The sequence below is a fragment of the Neofelis nebulosa genome, chromosome 7, assembly GCF_028018385.1.
Source record: "Neofelis nebulosa isolate mNeoNeb1 chromosome 7, mNeoNeb1.pri, whole genome shotgun sequence".
Lineage (NCBI taxonomy): Eukaryota > Metazoa > Chordata > Mammalia > Carnivora > Felidae > Neofelis > Neofelis nebulosa.
Window position 1 is genome coordinate 68145747 of NC_080788.1, and position 19322 is coordinate 68165068.

Genomic DNA, 19322 nt, shown 5'->3' on the forward strand with positions numbered 1-19322 from the left:
CCTGTTCTATTTGATTTAATAGTGGCCTGCCACAGTTGGCATAAAACTAATTGATTATTAGGAAGCTCATTTCAAATGTCTAAATCAATTTATATATATATATATATATATATATATATATATATATATATATTTTTTTTTTTTTTTTTTTTTTTTTTTTGATGAGAAGGAGAAGACCACCTCTAAGGGGAGAAAAAATAAACTTTTACTTGCAAAATGATTTGATTATTATTAGGGATTTTTTTTCAAAAACACAGATTGAATCCTTTTTGTATAATGAAGTAATTTAGAGAAATTGAGGTGGTTCTGGAAGTTTATTATAATATACATTTTGCCTCAATTAACATTTTTTAAATCTTACAGGAAAGTCATATAGCAGTCTTTGTCTGGAAGTAATTTTAAAACTTACTAGCTAAAACATTTCACAATTCACTTTTCATGTCAATTAGAATGTGATTACTCACTTCTAGATACAGATTTTTAGTTCAGAAAATAAAGGTGGGTGTTTTGTTTGTTTGTTTGTTTGTTTGTTTCTGGAAAGGCCTTGAGGAAAAGAATTATAGCCTAGCCTTTAACAAAGGAGGATAATTGCAAGACAATTGTAGATCCTCAAATAAAGAGCCTACTTATTACTTCTTACTTTGAAATATATATCTGTGTGTATCAGACATAAAAACTGAACTCTTAATGTTGTTTTAATGGAAGTGATTTTCTTCTGTCAACGAACATATTTTGTAAATGTCAGGATTTGATACAACTCCATCTTTCCATTTGAATTATTAGTATTGGTATTACTATACTGCTAATGTAAAGTTGCTACACATGGGATGGATGCATGCATGGATGGATGGATGGGTGAACAGATGGAAGGAAGAATGTGAAGGACAGAAGGAGGGAGAGAGGGAGAACTAAATTCCATGGTTAAAATACTTTGTACTCATTTTCCCCACCTACTCCTATTTTCTACCCACTCAAGGCATCATTCAGCACAGAGCATCATAATGTGACATTTAGCAGTAAGGATGAATCAAGCACTTATCTACCTTCTGACGTCTATCCTGTATAATCTGGGAATTTACTTAAATTTATGAACTATTTTCCTTATATTTAAATTTTTAGACCTATTAAGTATTATCTTTATTATGCTAGAGATCCTATATGCTATTATTGGTGTATACACACACGTATACATACAGCATGCACATATGAAAAAGTATGTATTCATGTGAAGATAGGTAACTGAAAAATTAGTGTGGGTTTGTGAGAGCTCACTAGTGTGTGTGAAGATACTTAACAAAGTTTCACTATACAGTCATTTATTCAGCAAATGTCTGATAAATACCAGGCAATGTACTCTGTACTGAGCCAAGAGAGGTCGGGTGGGGGTAAGTCAGACAAAGGTGATCAAAATCTGTTCCCTCTCTACGAAGGAAGACAAGCATATGAACATGTAATTATAATGTAGTAGATGTGCAATGAAAAGTCTGTGAACACATTACTAAAGCACATAAAGGAGAAAACTAGGGAAGGCTTTGCAGAAATGATACTGGACATGTCTATGAGGATAAGTGTGAATCCACAGAGAGTCTGTTTACAGTTGTCTTTTTAGAAGAAGGGTAGGAACAAAGACCATGGCTGTGTCTCAAGAGATAATGTCAGGGTTTTTTGTTTTGAAGTAAGGGGATAGGGCCTGACCTCACACCTTAGGAGCCTGGCCTGACTCACCTATCCTTTTGAAGTTGTAAATAGGGGTAAGTCTAATGCCACAGTGAAAGAGAACATGGGCTAGCCCCCTTGGCTGCAGAGAAGCCCCACTTGTATAAGAGATAGTGCCCAGACTCTTTGTATTAATAGGGAAAGGACAGGAAAGTAGCCAACTGGAAAACATTTTTGCTGTGGCACAGTTGGTCTTAATTTCCTGGGTAACTCTGAGGATATTCCAAAAGGGTAAAGAAGAGACATGGTAGCATTAAACACTGTTCATTTGAGATCTAGTCTCTTCCAGTTGGCTGGCTTATTGTATAAGTGAATGAATTGATGTTAGTCAATTAGAGATTATGGGTTTAATAGAATCCATAAAAATCATATTCTTCTTTAGTGCTTAGAATATCTGTGTTTTCTCTGAATAACAATCTTTATTCAGAATGCAGTAATTACATTTATTAAATGAGCTGTTTGCTGTCAACCTTCTGTCTCTTTTTAAAAAAAATTTTTTAATCTTTATTTACTTTTGAGAGACGCAGAGACAGAGCTTGAGCGGGGGAGGGGCAGAGAGAGAGGGAGACACAGAATTCGAAGGACGCTCCAGGCTCTGAGCTGTCAGCACAGAGGCCGACGCGGGGCTCGAACCCATGAACCGTGAGATCATGACCTGAGCCAAAGTCGGACGCCCAACCGACTGAGCCACCCAGGTGCCCCTCAACCTTCTGTTTCTAGTGGAGAATACTGGCATGACAAGGGAGTTGCTGACACCCTTTCTGCTGACATAGCATTGGTTCTGGGTTAATTAGAGTTTTGGTGTACTCCATTGTCAAGAATATCAAGACCAAGCTGCCTAGATGAGGCATAATCAAGGCTCAGGGTCTGTATCCACGGCTGAGATCAGGAACAGGGAGATTGAAATTTAATGTAAGAGTGAGACTGTACATAGGAACTGGAATCGGAATCTGATTGCTGAGCCAAGATAGGATCAGAACAAGCAACTCTGGACTAAGTAGGAGAAATAGGATTAGGGCTAACAAGCCAGAGGGGCACGTGGTGGGAGAAATCATGAGGCCCTCTTTACTTTGTCTTGCTCCTCCTCCTCATTATACCTGAGACATCTTTTGGTTGATGTAGCCTGTGAAGGCAGCTATACCTTTCTGTCAAGATCCTGACTCTTTAATAATTCTGTTTCTTTTATACTAGAAGTTGCTTTCCTTGTAATGTCACAGAAGCCTTTTTTAATGTTATTTTTCCTAAGCACTAACAAGAGGCATATTTGATATTAAAAGTTCATGAATGCTAGTTGACTTTTTTAATCATCAAACATTTTTTTTTTCTATCTCTGATCTTTCAAAGGGGAAAGTAAACAGATTTTGTCCATGAAAATTTAATATTTTGGAGCCAAGTATTTTGAGGTTCCTTTTATTGCCATTAAATAACTTTACATTACGAAAGTTGACTCAAAAATAACTTACATTAGTGGCAAAGTCAAATAAAGTAACAATTTATCTTGCTATCCTACAAAGGTTAAAATGCTAACAATGTAGTAATATAAACAATGGAACTAGCTCCCAAGGCATTAAAGAGATATGGGGGAATTTCTATTTTTAAAATTTCGGTTGAAATGCAAAACACTATTGCTTTCTTAATAAACAACAATAAAAAATAATTAATTATTAGAACTTCACACATCTTAGTTATTCATATGTGCTTTACAGGGTATCTTTGATAAAAGTTGAGTTAATTTACATGTATCCATATGGTGCCAGCAAGCAGTTCATATCATTTTACCTGAATGTGGTAATTACTATGTCAGACAATCAATTTTAATAGCAACGATATTGCAGTGTGAAGAGTTCACCTAGAGCTTAAAACCATCACCAGCACTGCTTTTGTGAAGGATAATTGAGATTTTGTGTGAAACACTGAATGAATTACCTCTTGAAAATGAAAGGAATAATGAAGATAAAGCGCTATTGTTTAATGGTTAGCCCCTACCAAGCAAATTTGTGAAAATGAAATTGAATAGGAATTTTAAGTCTCAAAAGTGCTCAGAGAGCTTTGAGTGAACCTGAAAGTTGAACTGTGTGTCGTTATGAAGACAAAAAGCTTCGTTACTTTTTCCTGGAAATTTCATTTCCCCAATCCTTTTCCCAATTAGAAATTGGACTATTAATATGTAGTTAATCACTACATATTGTTCACCAGTGGAAATAAATACAAAAGGGGGATTTTTGGTCTCTTCTAGACACTAGCAGAGAACAATTTGCCATAATTTATGTAGTAAGTAAATGCATTATAAAATTTTTGTGTTTTAGGGATGCATCAGAAGTGGTCATACATTCAGCTGATGCATTTGCACCTGTTGCTTATCTACGCTTTTTGGAATTGCACTTGGAGGACAAGGCAAGTAAATCTAAGATTCAGACTCAACAGTGATTTCAATAGAAAGTTGAGATACATGCACTGGCTCTGTATATATAATTCTATAACAATAGCTAAAAGGGTTAAAAAAAAAAGCATTGGGGTTTTTTTTTCATATCCTTAGTGAAGAACTTTGCAAATGTTTTTAGTTGTGAGAACTCTATATGATGCAAAATAAATTACATTTCCGAAGAGTTTGTAATTCACTTCAAAAGGGACTCCTATGTACATGAAGTAGTGAGAGGACAGGATATTATATAATCAAATATTAAATCATCTAGTAAAATAAAAATTAGTTTATTGTACATATGCCTGAGAGGAAAGGTTTGAGGAAGAATTGAAGCTTCATTACATGAAGTTTAAGATTGGAGGAAAAGGGGGTGCCTGGGTGGCTCAGTCGGTTAAGCGTCTGACTTCGGCTCAGGTCATGATCTCACAGTTAGTGAGTTCAAGCCCTGCGTCAGGCTGTGTGCTGACAACTCAGAGCCTGGAGCCTGTTTCAGATTCTGTCTCCCTCTCTCTCTGCCCCTCCCCCACTTGTGCTCCCATGCTCTCTCGTTCTCTCTCTCAAAATAAATAAAACATTAAAAAATTTTTTTAAAAAAGAGTGGAGGAAAAAAAGAAACAAGAGATTTTCCAAAACTATCCACAAGAACAGAAGTACAAGTGAAACATGGAAAGTGAGGCAGAAGTGTGATAAAGGGTTTTATTTTAAATACCTTGATTGTCAAGATACAGCAGAATGTCAATTTAAAGATGTATTTGGAATAGGTAAAGATCTGGTTTGCATCCTTTGACTAAAAGGTCCATTCCTTGAGAGGAGCTTGGTGACTCAGTTGGTTGAGCGTCCAACTTCAGCTCAGGTCATGATCTCGCGATTTGTGAGTTCGAGCCCCACGTCGGGCTCTGAGCTGACAGCTCAGAGCCTGGAACCTGCTTCATATTCTGTGTCCCCCTCTCTCTCCGCCCCACCCCTGTTTGTGCTCTGTCTCTCTCTGTCTTTCAAAAATGAGTAAACATAAAAACAAAATTTTTAAGGTCAATTCCTTGAGATGTAAAGGATCAGAAAAAGTTTTCTGCATGTTTCATGTTCTGTCACCAAGTCTTGAGGCACACCCAAGTTATATATATGACAGGGAATCTGAAGAATCAAGAGGGTTTAATGAGGATTGGCAAAGCAGGAAAAGAATGGTAACTCCAGAAATCTTAGAATGAGTTTCCAAAGTGAGAAAATAATTAGTAGTGTCCAGAAAAATTAGGGTTGACAGGATTGAAAGTAAGTCACTGAATTAAGCTAGATGATTACTGGTGATCTTTTCCCCAAAAGCTGTTAATCCTCAAGAAAATGAAGTCGTACTATCCAAACCTCCTTCATATCCAATGAAAGGAACCTCTTACCTTCTAGTTCTCTGCTACTATTGCTGCCACGTGCAATGCACAGAAAATAAAAACCACCGAATTCTTGTTTAGACATCACTCATTGTATGTTCGGCTTTACCTAAATAGCTCCTTATTCACTTGTTGTTTTAGTATTTCACTGGTTTTCACAGTCCATTTGCCCTCTTGAAAAAAAGAATGTGATTTCTTTAAGGTGGGATAAATATGAATAAATATGGTGAGTTTTCCTTCTTCTTTTTTTTAGGTGTCCCCATTGCCTGACAACTACAGAACATCTAATTATATACATAATTCTTAAAAAGCATTTTTGGACATTGCTTACTAAACTGCCATTTATGGAAAAAATTACATAGTATATTCTCAATTACTATATCCAGCTCTTTCTTTACATTTTTTTATTCTAATAGAAACATTGATTAGTTGGGGAAATGTGAAAGCCTTGTTCATTCTTATTGGCAATTTCTTCAGGATTCACTTTCTATGACTTTTGTTACCATGTCCTGTCCATGACCTCTGGCTGATGTGTGCCCTTTTTCCCCTTTATTTCATCTTCAACTCTCATTTCTGTAACATTTCTTTGCTTTCATCACGCTGGTTTATTTTCCCCTTTCTCTCTTCCCTGCTCTCATCTCCTCCAATTATATAATGATGCAGAGCATTTGAAAATCAGGATGAAAAGGCAATCACTTTATTTAGCCAATCAAGTTTATTCTTCTGGGTGTCACCAACATGATTTGCCATTTTTGTTTTGATACAGTATTCATTTTATCAACATTATTGGACAATCAGGAAGAATATCATTAACTCTTACTGGTTATTTTGTAACATTAAAAAACACAATTTTTATATCCAAAAGGAAAAAGTCTCTTCAACAAATGGTGTTGGGAAAACTGGACAGCAACTTTCAAAGGAATTAAACTGGACCACTTTCTTACACCATACACGAAAATAAATTCAAAACAGATTAAAGACCTAAATGTGAGACCTGAAACCATAAAAATCCTAGACAAGAAAGCACAGGCAGTAACCTCTTTGACATCGGCTCTAGCAACTTCTTTCTAGATATATCTCCTGAGGCAAGGGAATCAAAAGCAAAAATAAACTACTGGACTTCATCAAAATAAAAAGCTTCTACACAGCAAAGGAAACAACGAACAAAACTAAAAGACAAACTACAGAATGGGAGAAGATATTTGCAGATGACGTATGTGATAAAAGGTTAGTATCCAAAATATATAAAGAACTTACAAAACTCAACACCCCAGAAATGAATAATCTAAGTAGAAAATGGGCTGAAGACATGAATAAACATTTTTTCCAAAGAAGACATACAGATAGCCAACAGACACATGAAAAAATGCTCAACATCACTCATCGTCAGGGAAATACAGATCAAAACCACAATGAGATACCACCTCATACTTATCAGAATGACTAAAATTAGCACAAGAAACATCAGGTGTTGGAAAGGATGCAGAGAAAGGGGAACCCGCTTAAACTGTTGATGGGAATGCAAACTGGCATGGCCACTCTGGAAAACACTATGGAGGTTCCTTAAAAACTTAAAGATAGCACCACCCTATGCCTCTACCCTATGATCCAGCTTGCACTACTAGGCATTTACCCAAAGAATACAAAAATACTAATTCAAAGGGATATATGCACCCTAGTGTTTATAGCAGCATTATCTATAATAGCCAAATTATTAACGTAATTTTTTGGTATTATCTTTGCTGACATTAGACGAGTTTACTTTGAACAGACTTAATTTTTTACAACAGTTTTTGGTTCACAGCAAAATTGAATATCTGGAACAGAGTTCCCACTCATGCGCAGCCTTTCCCACTATCAACATCAGGCATCAGAGTGGTACATTTGTTACAGTCAGTGTAACAATGTAAATCACACTGACACATCATTATCACCCAAAGTATATACTTTATATTATGGTTTACTCTTAATGATGTACATTCTATGGATTCGAACAAATGTATAGTGACATGTATCCACTATTATAGTATCATACAAAATAGTGTCACTGCCCCAGAAATCCTCAGTGCTCTGCCTGTTCATCCTTGCTTTCCCTTTAACCCCTGGTAACTACTAATCTTGTCACTGTCTCTATAGTTTTATCTTTTCCAGAATGTCACATAGTTGTAGTCATACAATATGTAGTCTTTTCAGTTTGGCTTTTTTCGCCTAGGAATATGCATTTAAGCTTCCTCCATGTCTTTTCATTAGTTTTTAAGTGCTGAGTAACAGTCCGTTGTCTGGATGTACCACAGTTTACTTATCATTCAATTCACCTACCAAAGGACATCTTTGTTGCTTCTGAATTTTGGCAATTATGAGTAAATCTGCTGTAAATGTCTATGTGCCAGTTTTTGTTCTCAACTCCCTTGGGTAAATACCAAGGAGTGTGATTGCTGGATCATATGGTTAAGGCTGTGTTTAGTTTTTATAAGAAACTACCAAACTGTCATCAAGTGTGGCTACATGATTTTCTATTCCCACCAGCAATGAATGAGAATTCTTGTTGCTCAGCATCATCAGCATTTAGTGTTATCAATATTTTGGACTTTTGCCATTCTAATAGATGTGTGGTGCTGTCACATTGTTTTAGTCACCAGCTTTACTCCTGAACTCACCCAAGTAGTAGGGAAGGGGATTCTAGAGGGAAAACGAAGTATGATTTCCAAAAGGAAGGTAAATAAATGCTAGAGGGCAAAAATATAGATACTTTCTCACATGTTTTATCAAAATCACATTGCTATTACAAATTCAGAGTAAATTAATTAAACCTCCACCCCAAATAATAGATCTAGAAGGTAGTACCTTGAATACCACTCTGAAAATCTATATCCGTTCCCTAAATTCTTTTAATTTCCATTCACTCTATAACATTTGCAATCTAGCTTGACCTCAGTTACTTTGATGAAGTGCTCTTGGTCTTTTCTCAATCTTCATAATCTTTAATTAATCCTGTTCCTTGATAATATTGGCCACCACCTCCTTGAAAAATTCCCCTCTAATGGTTACATGTCCCTGTACCATTCTGACTTGTACTCACTCAAGATTTCTTCTGTTTCCTTCAGTAGTTTCTCTGTTTCTTACCTTCAACAAGTATATACTCCCCAGTTCCTTTTATGGCTACATTTTTTTAATTTTTTCATATTTTCTGTCTCTGGGATTTCATCTTCTCCCACAGTCTACTTTTCAGCTTTATGCAGATGATTCTCAAGTCACTCTTTTTCTGATCTTTCTGCTGATAACTACTCTTTCTCCTTAACTCTAGATCCTTATTTCTGACTGGCTGCTGGATGTGACTCTATTCAGTATTTGTCAAGTTCGTTGTGTACAAACCTTGAACTCATTGTCCTCTCCAAATGTACTTTCTCCTTATTTTTATTATTTAACACAACTGTTTCCCCCCTAATAACTCAGGAAAAGAATACTGGCATCATTTCTTACAGCTCTCTCTCTTTTAGCATGACATTAAGTTGGTTATCTAGTTCTTTACATGCTAGTCTAATTTATCTTTTACACCATTCCATCTCCATGCCCATCTCTCTAGTGAAAGTAGTATCTTGCCTAAACTCTTGGAGAACATAAAGCTTCCTTAAGTGGACTCCTTGCTTTCATTATCCCCAAATTCTGTCCCACTGCCATCTTGATTTTTTCTTCCTAGATTTTGTTTCTGTGCACAAAAATGTGTAATACAGCTACATTTTTTTCTAAGTAAAAAAGATATTTAGCCACGAATTGAAGACTGTCCAACATGTTAACCATAACGTCCTTTCTCAGTCTTGCTCTCGGGACCCCCCTACATGTATCCTTTACTACAGTAGTATGGAGTCATTAGATGGATACTCTCTTACTGTGCCTTATGCTTCTCTCCTCTCTTGCCTTTGCTTTTTCTATCTTATTTGTCTTCCTTTCTTCTTCACTTTCTTTAACTGTTTATATCCTACCCATGATATTCCTGGCAGATTGAGCTTGAGCTCAAACATTCATGGCCCCCCCTGATGAACTGTCCTAACACTTCGTTTCTTCCTTTCTTGTGACAAATAATCAGCTATATCTTATAATGTTTAAGCACTTGTTATTAACACTAGGTCATAAATTTCTTGAGGACTATTCCCTTATCTTTATACTCTCTGTAACAACTATTAGTTCTGGAATAAGATCTTTGAATTTATAATTGTTATTTTCTTCATTTTTTCTTCTTACAGAATTTTATAGAAATGTGCTTCCTTTTCCTGTTGCATACCATTTAATGAAAGTCAATTCCTTGTTTATTTTTCTTTTATCTTGTTGTTAGAGAAAAAATGCTCCAAACAGACTAGAATATAAAAATACAACCTTTAGACAGATTGTCAGTGTAAAATTTAAATTATCACTAAGATTTTCACTTTACATATGATGACCCTTAAACTTCTCTATCAAATAATTAATCTATTTAAATTTTATCTTTAAGTTAAAATTGTGAAGTTATTTATGTGAATATAAAACTTATATCAACTAAACAGGGGATCTTAAACAAAATAACTGAATAATGGAAAGCTCCAGGTTAAAAAATGGGGAAATATATTAAAATTTCTTTGGGGCCCAGGCTTTATTGCTTATGGCAAACTTGATGCTAAAATGTACCATACATCACTACAGTGGCAGCCTTGAGAAAATGAAAAATACAAAGCTTTACATAAATCAGCCAAAAGATCATATTAAAATGCATAACCTTTAACAGAAGAATCAAGACTTTTACTTTTCACCATTACAAGCTTTTTCTTCCTTATATAGTTGTTTTAGATTTTCCAAACAGCTTTATGGGAAATAATATTTCAAATTAATTGTTGGCAAAGCCACTGCATATTTAAAGAAACAGGTTCACAGAAATTTAGCCCCAGTTTTATTAATGGACTCTACTATTACTTAGTACTTAATTTTGATTTTTGAAATAATCTCATGGGACAATTATATATTTTACATAATTGTAAAGGCCCACATTCGTGGAAGTTATAACTTTTAAATATACCATAGTCTCATAGTCCATTCTTGGCTCTTTCACTTTATTTTGCTTTATTTCAAACTATCATCAAATATCTTGAAAAACTTTATAACATTAAGCTATCTCCTTTTATTTTTTGCTTCAATCTAACAAATACCTATGGACACCTACTCTGTTTAAAAAATCTCTTAGGCCCCTGTGGAATTCACTATAAATAAGGACAAATTACAGAGTAATTTTAATTCTAACTTCAAAATGAAGTTATTCTGGGAATCATGATTACCGTGACAGATTTCTAGTCCATCTAGAGTGATGTGTAGGATTTGATCCTGTTTTTCTGAAAAATATTGGTGGAGGCAAGGAGCTTATGTATTTATTTATATTTGAATAAGGAGAATAGGGATGGGCATATAATAACCAGAGTGATAATATTGGTTTCTTTGGGGGAAAGGGGCATGAAGAGAGAAAATAGAAAAGCTTAATACTTACATATCTGTAATTGGTGACATCTTATAATGAGCATATACTTGTACATTTTAAGTATTTGATTAAGAAAATTAACTTCAAGGGGCAGGGTGGAGATGGTGTAGTGAGTTTTAGTGCTAAATAAATATTTAAATGTGATTCTGCAACATTATTTAGTAGTCTAAGTAGAAAGAAACATATTAGTGCCCTTTAAAACTTTCCATAGAACTCAAGTGAAAATGGTACCCACAATGTGGGTTGAAATCTAGTTGATCCTATACTAAAGTCTACTTAGAGATTGCCGGGGAAAAGTATATGTATAAAAGAGACTGAAAGCATTCAGATGGAAGGCCTCTTGAGTTTGTTATGCATGAAAATTTGCTCTCACCACTCATAGCAACGTGTATAAACTGGAAGATCCTATCCATAGAGGTATGCTGCCACTGTTCTATGCCACCTCAAAAATATTTCCTTACAGAAGGGACAAAAGAAGGAAGATAAATGATGATTTTTATTCACCAACATTTGGTTCAGTACAGCTTTCCTACCCCATCTTTCCTACCTCCGCATCTTTGTCCTCAAGCTAAAGAGGAGGAAAATGATTTGGTAAGGGGAAACAAGGCATTTCAGAAGCTTTAAAACCTAATTCTATAAACTTCAATGACATAACTTGAGATTCAGAGAGATTTTGGCTTTGGGTACCAGTAAGTCACTATTGCTACAAAAGGTCATTGGAGCAGAGTAATCAAGCATCAAATTCACTCACATTTAGAGAACTACTTGACTCATTTCTGTCCCAAATGCATGAATTTCAATACTAGCAATAATATACCACTGTGTCGACAAGTCAAGAATCAAATTGGACAGCAGAAGAGTATTTTTCATTCCAAAATCCGTGGTGGACCTATCAGTTTGGGGGAAGGTAATATAAAATAACCAATCAATTTTCTTCTCTGCTTTTAAACTCTAGTTGACTATATATTATTTCCTAGTGTTTAGTTGTTATGCTCTCCTATGTGGCTTGTTGTTGTTGTTATTTTTAAAATAAAGTTTCTGATGTTTTTTTTATAAAGTTTCACTTTGTTGATTTCTTATAAAAGAGAAGTGGGGAAATATTAAAAGAAATAAAAGAAAAGTGGAATACTGTTCGTTTGTTTAATACATATTTATTGAGTGTTTACATCTATATACCTAGCACTGTTCATATAGTAGGGATGCAATAGTGAACTGAACACCCAAAAATCATTTCTTTCCTGAAGCTTTTATCCTATGGATAGCCTATGGATCCTATGGAGTGAGACAAATAAATATATAAACTAAAGAAAATGGTGGGAAAGTTGCCTCACTGCCCAAAGAAATGGGGATTCAATTTTATGGAATAAGCATAGTCTGAGAATCCTGGGCTTCCATGGTGATAGATTTAAACCCAGATTCAGAGTAATAAGACCAGAAGTTTTGGTCATATGGCAGAGAGTGGTGGTGAGCTATGACTGTTTGGGTTAAGGTCGGGAAGGGGAGAGGGTCTTGTGAAACATCTATAGGTATAGCCAAAGAGTGATTCAGTGAATTGGAAAATAGGTGAAAAGAAAATATTAAGAGTGAAGCATGTAGAAAAACAAAGATAGAAAGCACACATTAGAGGTTAGGAGAAGTAGAAACAACGAAGTGGTCTAGAATACATATAACTGGTGTCAGAAAGAAAGGAGAGGGATAATGGGAAAGAGTCAATATTTCAAAAGATAATGACTGAGAACTTTCCAAAGTTGATGAAACACACCAAGGTACAGATTCAAGAGGTCTTAATGAAACCCAAGCTGAATAAAATAGAATTCTATAGGCATATGCTGATGAAATTGCTAAAAACAAATGCAAAGAAATTAAAAACAGTTAAAGTGTCTTCAAAACAGACTACTCTCAGACTATTAGAGTAAAATCTAGCTTTTAAACAGAAAAAAAGAAAAAAAGGAGAAACCCAAACAATGGAATCATATCTTTTGTAATAATAGATGAAAATAACTGTCATCCTAGAATTCTGTACCCAGCAAAAATATCCTTTAGACATAAAAGCAAGGGCACTTCCAGGATGACAGTAATGGCATTTGTCAAATTCATTGATGGTACATTTATGGTTTGTCCACTTCACTGCAATTTGTTTCCTCAAGGAATAGGCAAATATAATTCCAGATAATAACATTCATGTTAAGGTCTTAACATCCTTTAGCATCCTTTGGTGTGAACCTGCTAATAATAAATTTTCTTAGTTTTTCTTTGAAATTTTCTTAACTTTTGTTTTATCCCAACATTTTATTAAAGAAAATTTTAAACATTCAGAAAAGTTGAAGGAATGATAAAGACCTTCCCGGATAAACAAAAGCTGAGGGAGTCCATCAACTGCTAAACATGCCTGTCTTACAAGTATTGCTAAAGTGAGTTCTTTATGTTGAAAAGGAAAAAGAAACAAAAGGACACTAGACAGTAACACTAAAGCATATGAAAATGTAGAGCTTTCTGGCAAAGGTGAATATACGTACAGAAACCTGTACTACTATGATGGTGTCATGTAAACTACTTTTAATTCTGATATAGAATTTTACAAATAAAAATTTAAAAATAAGAATACAAAATATATGAAGATGTAATTTGTGACATTGGTAATATAAAATGGAAGAGGAAGAATGTAAAGGAGTAGAGTTTTTTATATGACTGATATTATTAGTTTGAATAGATTATTATAACAGTAAGATATCTGTTTCCTGTAATTCCCATAGTAACCACAAAGAAAATACCTATGGAAAATGCAGAAAAGAAAGTAAGAAAGCAACCAAAGCATGCCACTACAAAACAAACAAATAAACAAAAAATAAACCTGCGAAACACACCAAGGACAGCTGCAAGAAAGGAATGACAAAATAATTACAGGACATGAAGAAAACAATGAACAAAATGACAGTAGTAAATTCTACTCTATCAGTAATTACTTTAAATGTAAATAAGTTAAACTCCTTCAATCAAAGACAGAGTGGCTGAACGGATAAAAAAAATAAGCTATACTATATGCTATCTATAGGAGACACATTTTAGACATAAAGACGTACAAAAACTGGACATGAAAGGATAGAAAAAGATATTCCATGAAAATGGTAATCAAAACAGAGAAAGAGTTGCCATACATATATCAGATAAATAGACTTCAAGTCAAAAATTGTCACAAGAGACAAGGACATTATGATAAAAAAAAAAAGTCAATTCGCAAGGAAGGTATAACAATAAATAAATATGCACCTAACAGCAGAGCACCCAAATATACAAAGCAAATAGTGACACAATAATACTAAAGATTTTGATATTTCTTCTTCAATAATATATAGATCAACCAATTCAAAGATCAGTAAAGAAACAGAGGACTTGAACAATAGTATAGACTAATTGGACCTAATAGACATAAAAATAGCACTCCACCCAATAATAGCAGTATGTACATTCTTCTTAAGCACACAAGAAACATTCTACAGGATAGATCACTTGTGAGGCCACAAAACAAATCTTAACAAGTTTAAGATTTAAATCCTATCAAGTATCTTTTCCAATTACAATGAAATGAAGCTAGAAGTCAATAGCAAAAGGAAAATGGAAAATTTACAAAGCTACTAAAATTTAAAAATACATTCTTGGGGTGCCTGGGTGGCTCAGTTGGTTAAGCAGCCGACTTTGGCTCAGGTCATGATCTCTCCATCCGTGGGTTCGAGCCCCATATCAGACTCTGTGCTGCCACCTCAGAGCCTGGAGCCTGCTTTGGATTCTGTGTGTCCCTCTCTCTGCCTTTTCCCTGCTCGTACTCTGTCCCTCTCTCTCTCTCTCAAAAATAAATAAACATAAAAAAAAAAAAAAAAACGTTCTTGAACAATCAATAGGTCAAAGAAAAAAGTCCTAAGAAATTAGAAAATATCTTAAGGAAAAAAAATAATAACAGGGGCACCTGGGTGGCTAGTCTGTTGAGCATCCGACTCTTGATTTCAAGTCAGGTCATGATCCCAGGGTCATGGGATCAAGCCCACACTGAGCTCCATGCTGAGAGTGGAGCCTGCTTAAGATTCTCCCTCTGCCCCTCCCCACCACTCAGCACTGTCTCTCTAAAAGAAAAAAAGAAAAAAAAATACCAAAACTTATGAGATACAGCAAAAGCAGCACCAAAAGGTAAATTTATAGCAGTGAACACATACATTAAAAACAAAAGCAAGGTGTGGGGGCAGGGTGGTGACTTCTGGGTGGCTCAGTCAGTTAAGCAACTAACTTTGGCTCAGGTCAGGATCTCACAGTTTGTGGGTTCAAGCCCTGCATCAGTTTCCACGCTGACAGTGCAGAGCCTGCTTGGGATTCTCTCTCTATCACACTCTCGCTGTCCCTCCCCACTTGTGCTTTCTCTCTCAAAATAAATAAAATTCTTAAAAATTAAAAAAAAAAAAAGCAAAGATCTCAGATCTACAATGTAACTTTACATTTCAGGGAACTAGAAAAAGAACACACTAAATAGAAAGCTAGCAGAGGAAAGGAAATAATAAAGATTAAAACAGGAATAAAAGAAAGAATAAACAATAGAAAAAAAATGAAACAGTTATTTTTTTAAAATCAACAAAATTGACAAACTTTAGCTAGACTAAGAAAAGTAGAAGACTCAACAAAAATAAAATACAATAGAGGAAACATTGCAATTGGTACAAGAAATGGATAAAGCTCTAGAAATATACAACCTACCAAGACTAAATCATGAAGAATTTTAAATCTGAGAAGAACTGTTACTAGTAAGGAGATGAAATTAGTAATCAAAACTTCCCAACAAAGAAAAACCCAGAACCAGATGACTTCACTGAAAAATTCTGTGAAACTTTTAAAGAAGAATTAACAGGAATTCTTAAACTCTTCCAAGAAAGTGAAGAGGAGGGAATACTTTCAAACTCATTTTATGAAGTTGGTATTACCCTGATACCAAATCAGGCAAAGATAATACAAGAAAAGTACAGTCCAATATCCCTGATGAATGTTGACACAAAAATCCTCAACAAAATATAAGGAAACTAAACTCAACAATACATTAAAACTGTTATATACCAAGACCAAGTGAGATTTATTCATTTAATATGAAGACGGTTCAGGATATGAAAATCAAACAATATAATATATCACAGTAAAGGACAGTAACTACCTACCTTAATTGATAGAGCAAAAGCATTTGACACAATTCAACACACTTTCACGATGGAAACACTCAGCAAACTAAAATTATAAGGAAATTACCTCAACAGAATAAAAACCATAAGTGAAAGTCCATAGCTATCGTTATTGTCAAAGGTAAAAAAACAAACTTTCCCTCTAAGATTAGGAAGAAGGCAAGGATTGGGGCGCCTGGGTGGCGCAGTCGGTTAAGCGTCCGACTTCAGCCAGGTCACGATCTCGCGGTCCGTGAGTTCGAGCCCCGCGTCAGGCTCTGGGCCGATGGCTCGGAGCCTGGAGCCTGTTTCCGATTCTGTGTCTCCCTCTCTCTCTGCCCCTCCCCCGTTCATGCTCTGTCTCTCTCTGTCCCAAAAATAAATAAAAAAAGGAAGAAGGCAAGGATTCCTTTCTCACCATTTCTTTCCAACACAGTACTAAAAGCCCTAAACAGAACAATTAGATAAGAAAAAGAAATAAAAGGCATCCAAATCAAAAAGGAAGAAGTAAAATTTTCTCTGTTGGCAGATGCTATGTTCTTACATGTAGAAAACCTTAAGGAAGGATTTTGTTCAAAAAAAATTGTTAGAAGCGTGCCTGGGTGGCTTAGTTGGTTAAGCATCTGACTTCAGCTCAGGTCATGATCTTACGGTTTGTGAGTTCAAGGCCCACGTCGGGGCCTGTGCTGATGCTCAGAGCCTGGAGCCTGCTTTGGATTCTGTGTCTCCCTCTCTCTTTGCCTCTCTCTCTCTTTTTCTCTCTTTCTCTGTATACCTCTCTCTCAAAAATAAACAAACATTCAAAAAATTGTTAGAACTTAATAAGTGAATTCGGCAAAGTTGCAAGATACAAAACTAGTTGCAACGCACAAAGCCAGTTGCCTTTCTATACACTAAAAACAATCTGTAAAGGAAATTAAGAAAATAGTCCTGCTCACAATTGCCTCAAAAATAATAAAATTCTTAGGAATAAACTTAGCCAAGAAGATGAATAGCTTATACAGTAAAAACCACAACAAAAAAAATGCTGAAAAAAATTAAAGAAGACAAATAAACAGTAAGACGTTCCATGTTTGTAGGTTGGAAGACTTAGTATTGTCAAATTATCCATACTACCCAGAATAATCCAAAAATTTAATGCAATCCCTATCAAAATTCCAATTGCTTTTTTTAATTGTTATTTTGCAGAAATAGAAAAGACCAGCCTAAAATTCATATACATTCTCAAAGGACCCCAAATATCCCAGTAATCTTGAAAAAATAACAATGCTTTATACTTTCTAATTTTAAAAAATATTACAAAGTTACAGTAGTTAAAACAGTATGGTACCAACATAAAGAATAGAGAACCCAGAAATACACCCTCTTGTATATGGTCAAATGCCTTCAACAAGAGTACCAAGGCTACACAATAGGGAAAGAATGCCATTTTCAACAAATGGTGTTGAGAAAACTGGAAATCCATAAACAAGAGAACAAATTTGGGCTCTTCCCTTGCACTATTTACAAAAATTAATTCAAAATGGATTAATGACCTAAACATAAGACCTGAAACTATAAAACTCCTAAAAAAACATAGGAGAAAATCTTCATGATACTGGATTTGACAGTGATGTCTTGGATATGACTCCAAAAACACAGATAACAAAAGCAAGAATAGACAAATGGACTACATCCAACTTAAAAACTTATGCACAGAAAATAAATCAATCAACAACACAGTGAAAAGGCAACTTATACAATGGAAGAAAACTTCTGCAAATCATATTAGTGGGATGCCTGGGTGGCACAATCAGTTGAGCGTCCAACTCTTGATTTCATCCCAGATCTCACCTCAGTGTGGAGCCTGCTTAGGATTCTCTCTCCCCCACTCTCTCTCTGCCTCTCTGCTGCTCATGCTCTCTCTCAAAATGGATACATAAACATTAAAAACACACACACATTATTATACAGGATATATAAAATACTCTAACTCAATCACAAAAATAATCCAATTAAAAATAGCAAAGGACTTGAATATACTCTCTCCAACAAAGGTAGACAAATGGCCAACAGCTGTATAAAAAAATGTTTAGCATCACTAATTATTAGGGATACGCAAATAAAAACCACAGTGATATATCTCCTCATTCAGTAGGGTTGCACTATCAAAAAAGGAAGAGGGGTGCCTGGGTGGCTCAGTCAGTCGGCTAAGTGTCAGACTTCAGCTCAGGTCATGATCTCGCAGTTTGTGGTTCGAGCCCCACATCAGTCTCTGTGCTGACAGCTCAGAGTTTGGGCTTTGGATTCAGTGTCTCCCTCTCTCTCTGACCACCCCCTGCTTGCACTTTCTCTCTCTGTCTCAAAAATAAATTAACTTTTTAAAAAAAATTTTTAAAGAAAGAAGAGAAGGAGATTAAGGAAAAGGTAGATAAGGAGAAGAATAAGGAGGAGGAGGAGGAGGAGGAGGAGGAGGAGGAGGAGGAGGAGAAATACCAAATGGTGGTGAGGATGTGGAGAAATGGAAACACTTGTGCACTTTTCGTAAGAATGTGATGGTGCAGCCATTATAGAAAAACAATACAGAGATTCCTCAAAAAATTAAAAGTAGAACATGACCCAGAAATCCTTCTGGGTGTTTATCCAAAAGAATTGAAATTAAGGTCTTAAATAGTACTATCACACTCATTGTAGCATTATTCACAATAGTTGATATGTGGCAACAACCTAAATATTCACTAAGAAATGAATGGATAATGATAAGTGGTATATACATACAGTGGACTATTATTCAGTCTTAAAAAAGAAGGAAATCCTGTCATATGCAACATCATGGGCAAACCTTTAGATTATTATGCTATGTAAAATAAGCCCATCATAAAAAAAGACAATTGCTTCATGATTCTACTTATCTGAAATATCTAAAGTACTCCAACTCTTAGAAACAGAAAGTATAATATTGGTTGCCAGGAGCTAGGGGGAGGGAGAACTGAATATTTGTTCAGTGAGTATATACTATCAGTTTTACAAGATGAAAAATTCTAGAGATCTGTCGCACAATATGTATATAGTTAACATGGCTGTACTGTACATTTGAAAATGGTTAAGATGGTAAATTTTATGTTGCAAGTTTTTAATTA

General features: G+C 35.2%; 1 protein-coding gene across 5 annotated transcripts in view; it reads left to right on the forward strand.

Moving 5' to 3' along the window:
• Positions 1–19322, forward strand: part of DPH6 (diphthamine biosynthesis 6) — a 444382-nt gene that overhangs the window by 166644 nt on the left and 258416 nt on the right. For 4 of the 5 annotated variants that reach the window (XR_009264244.1, XR_009264246.1, XR_009264245.1 and 1 more), the window contains exon 8: positions 4023–4110. Coding sequence is in view for 1 of the 5 variants with exons in the window: in XM_058738273.1 (XP_058594256.1) it covers positions 4023–4110; positions 5771–5824 (142 nt within the window). In the remaining 4 variants the exon portion in view is untranslated. Of the gene's footprint in view, positions 1–4022; positions 4111–5770; positions 12072–19322 lie in introns of those variants that run through there. The other variant, XM_058738273.1, reaches the window with a different exon arrangement.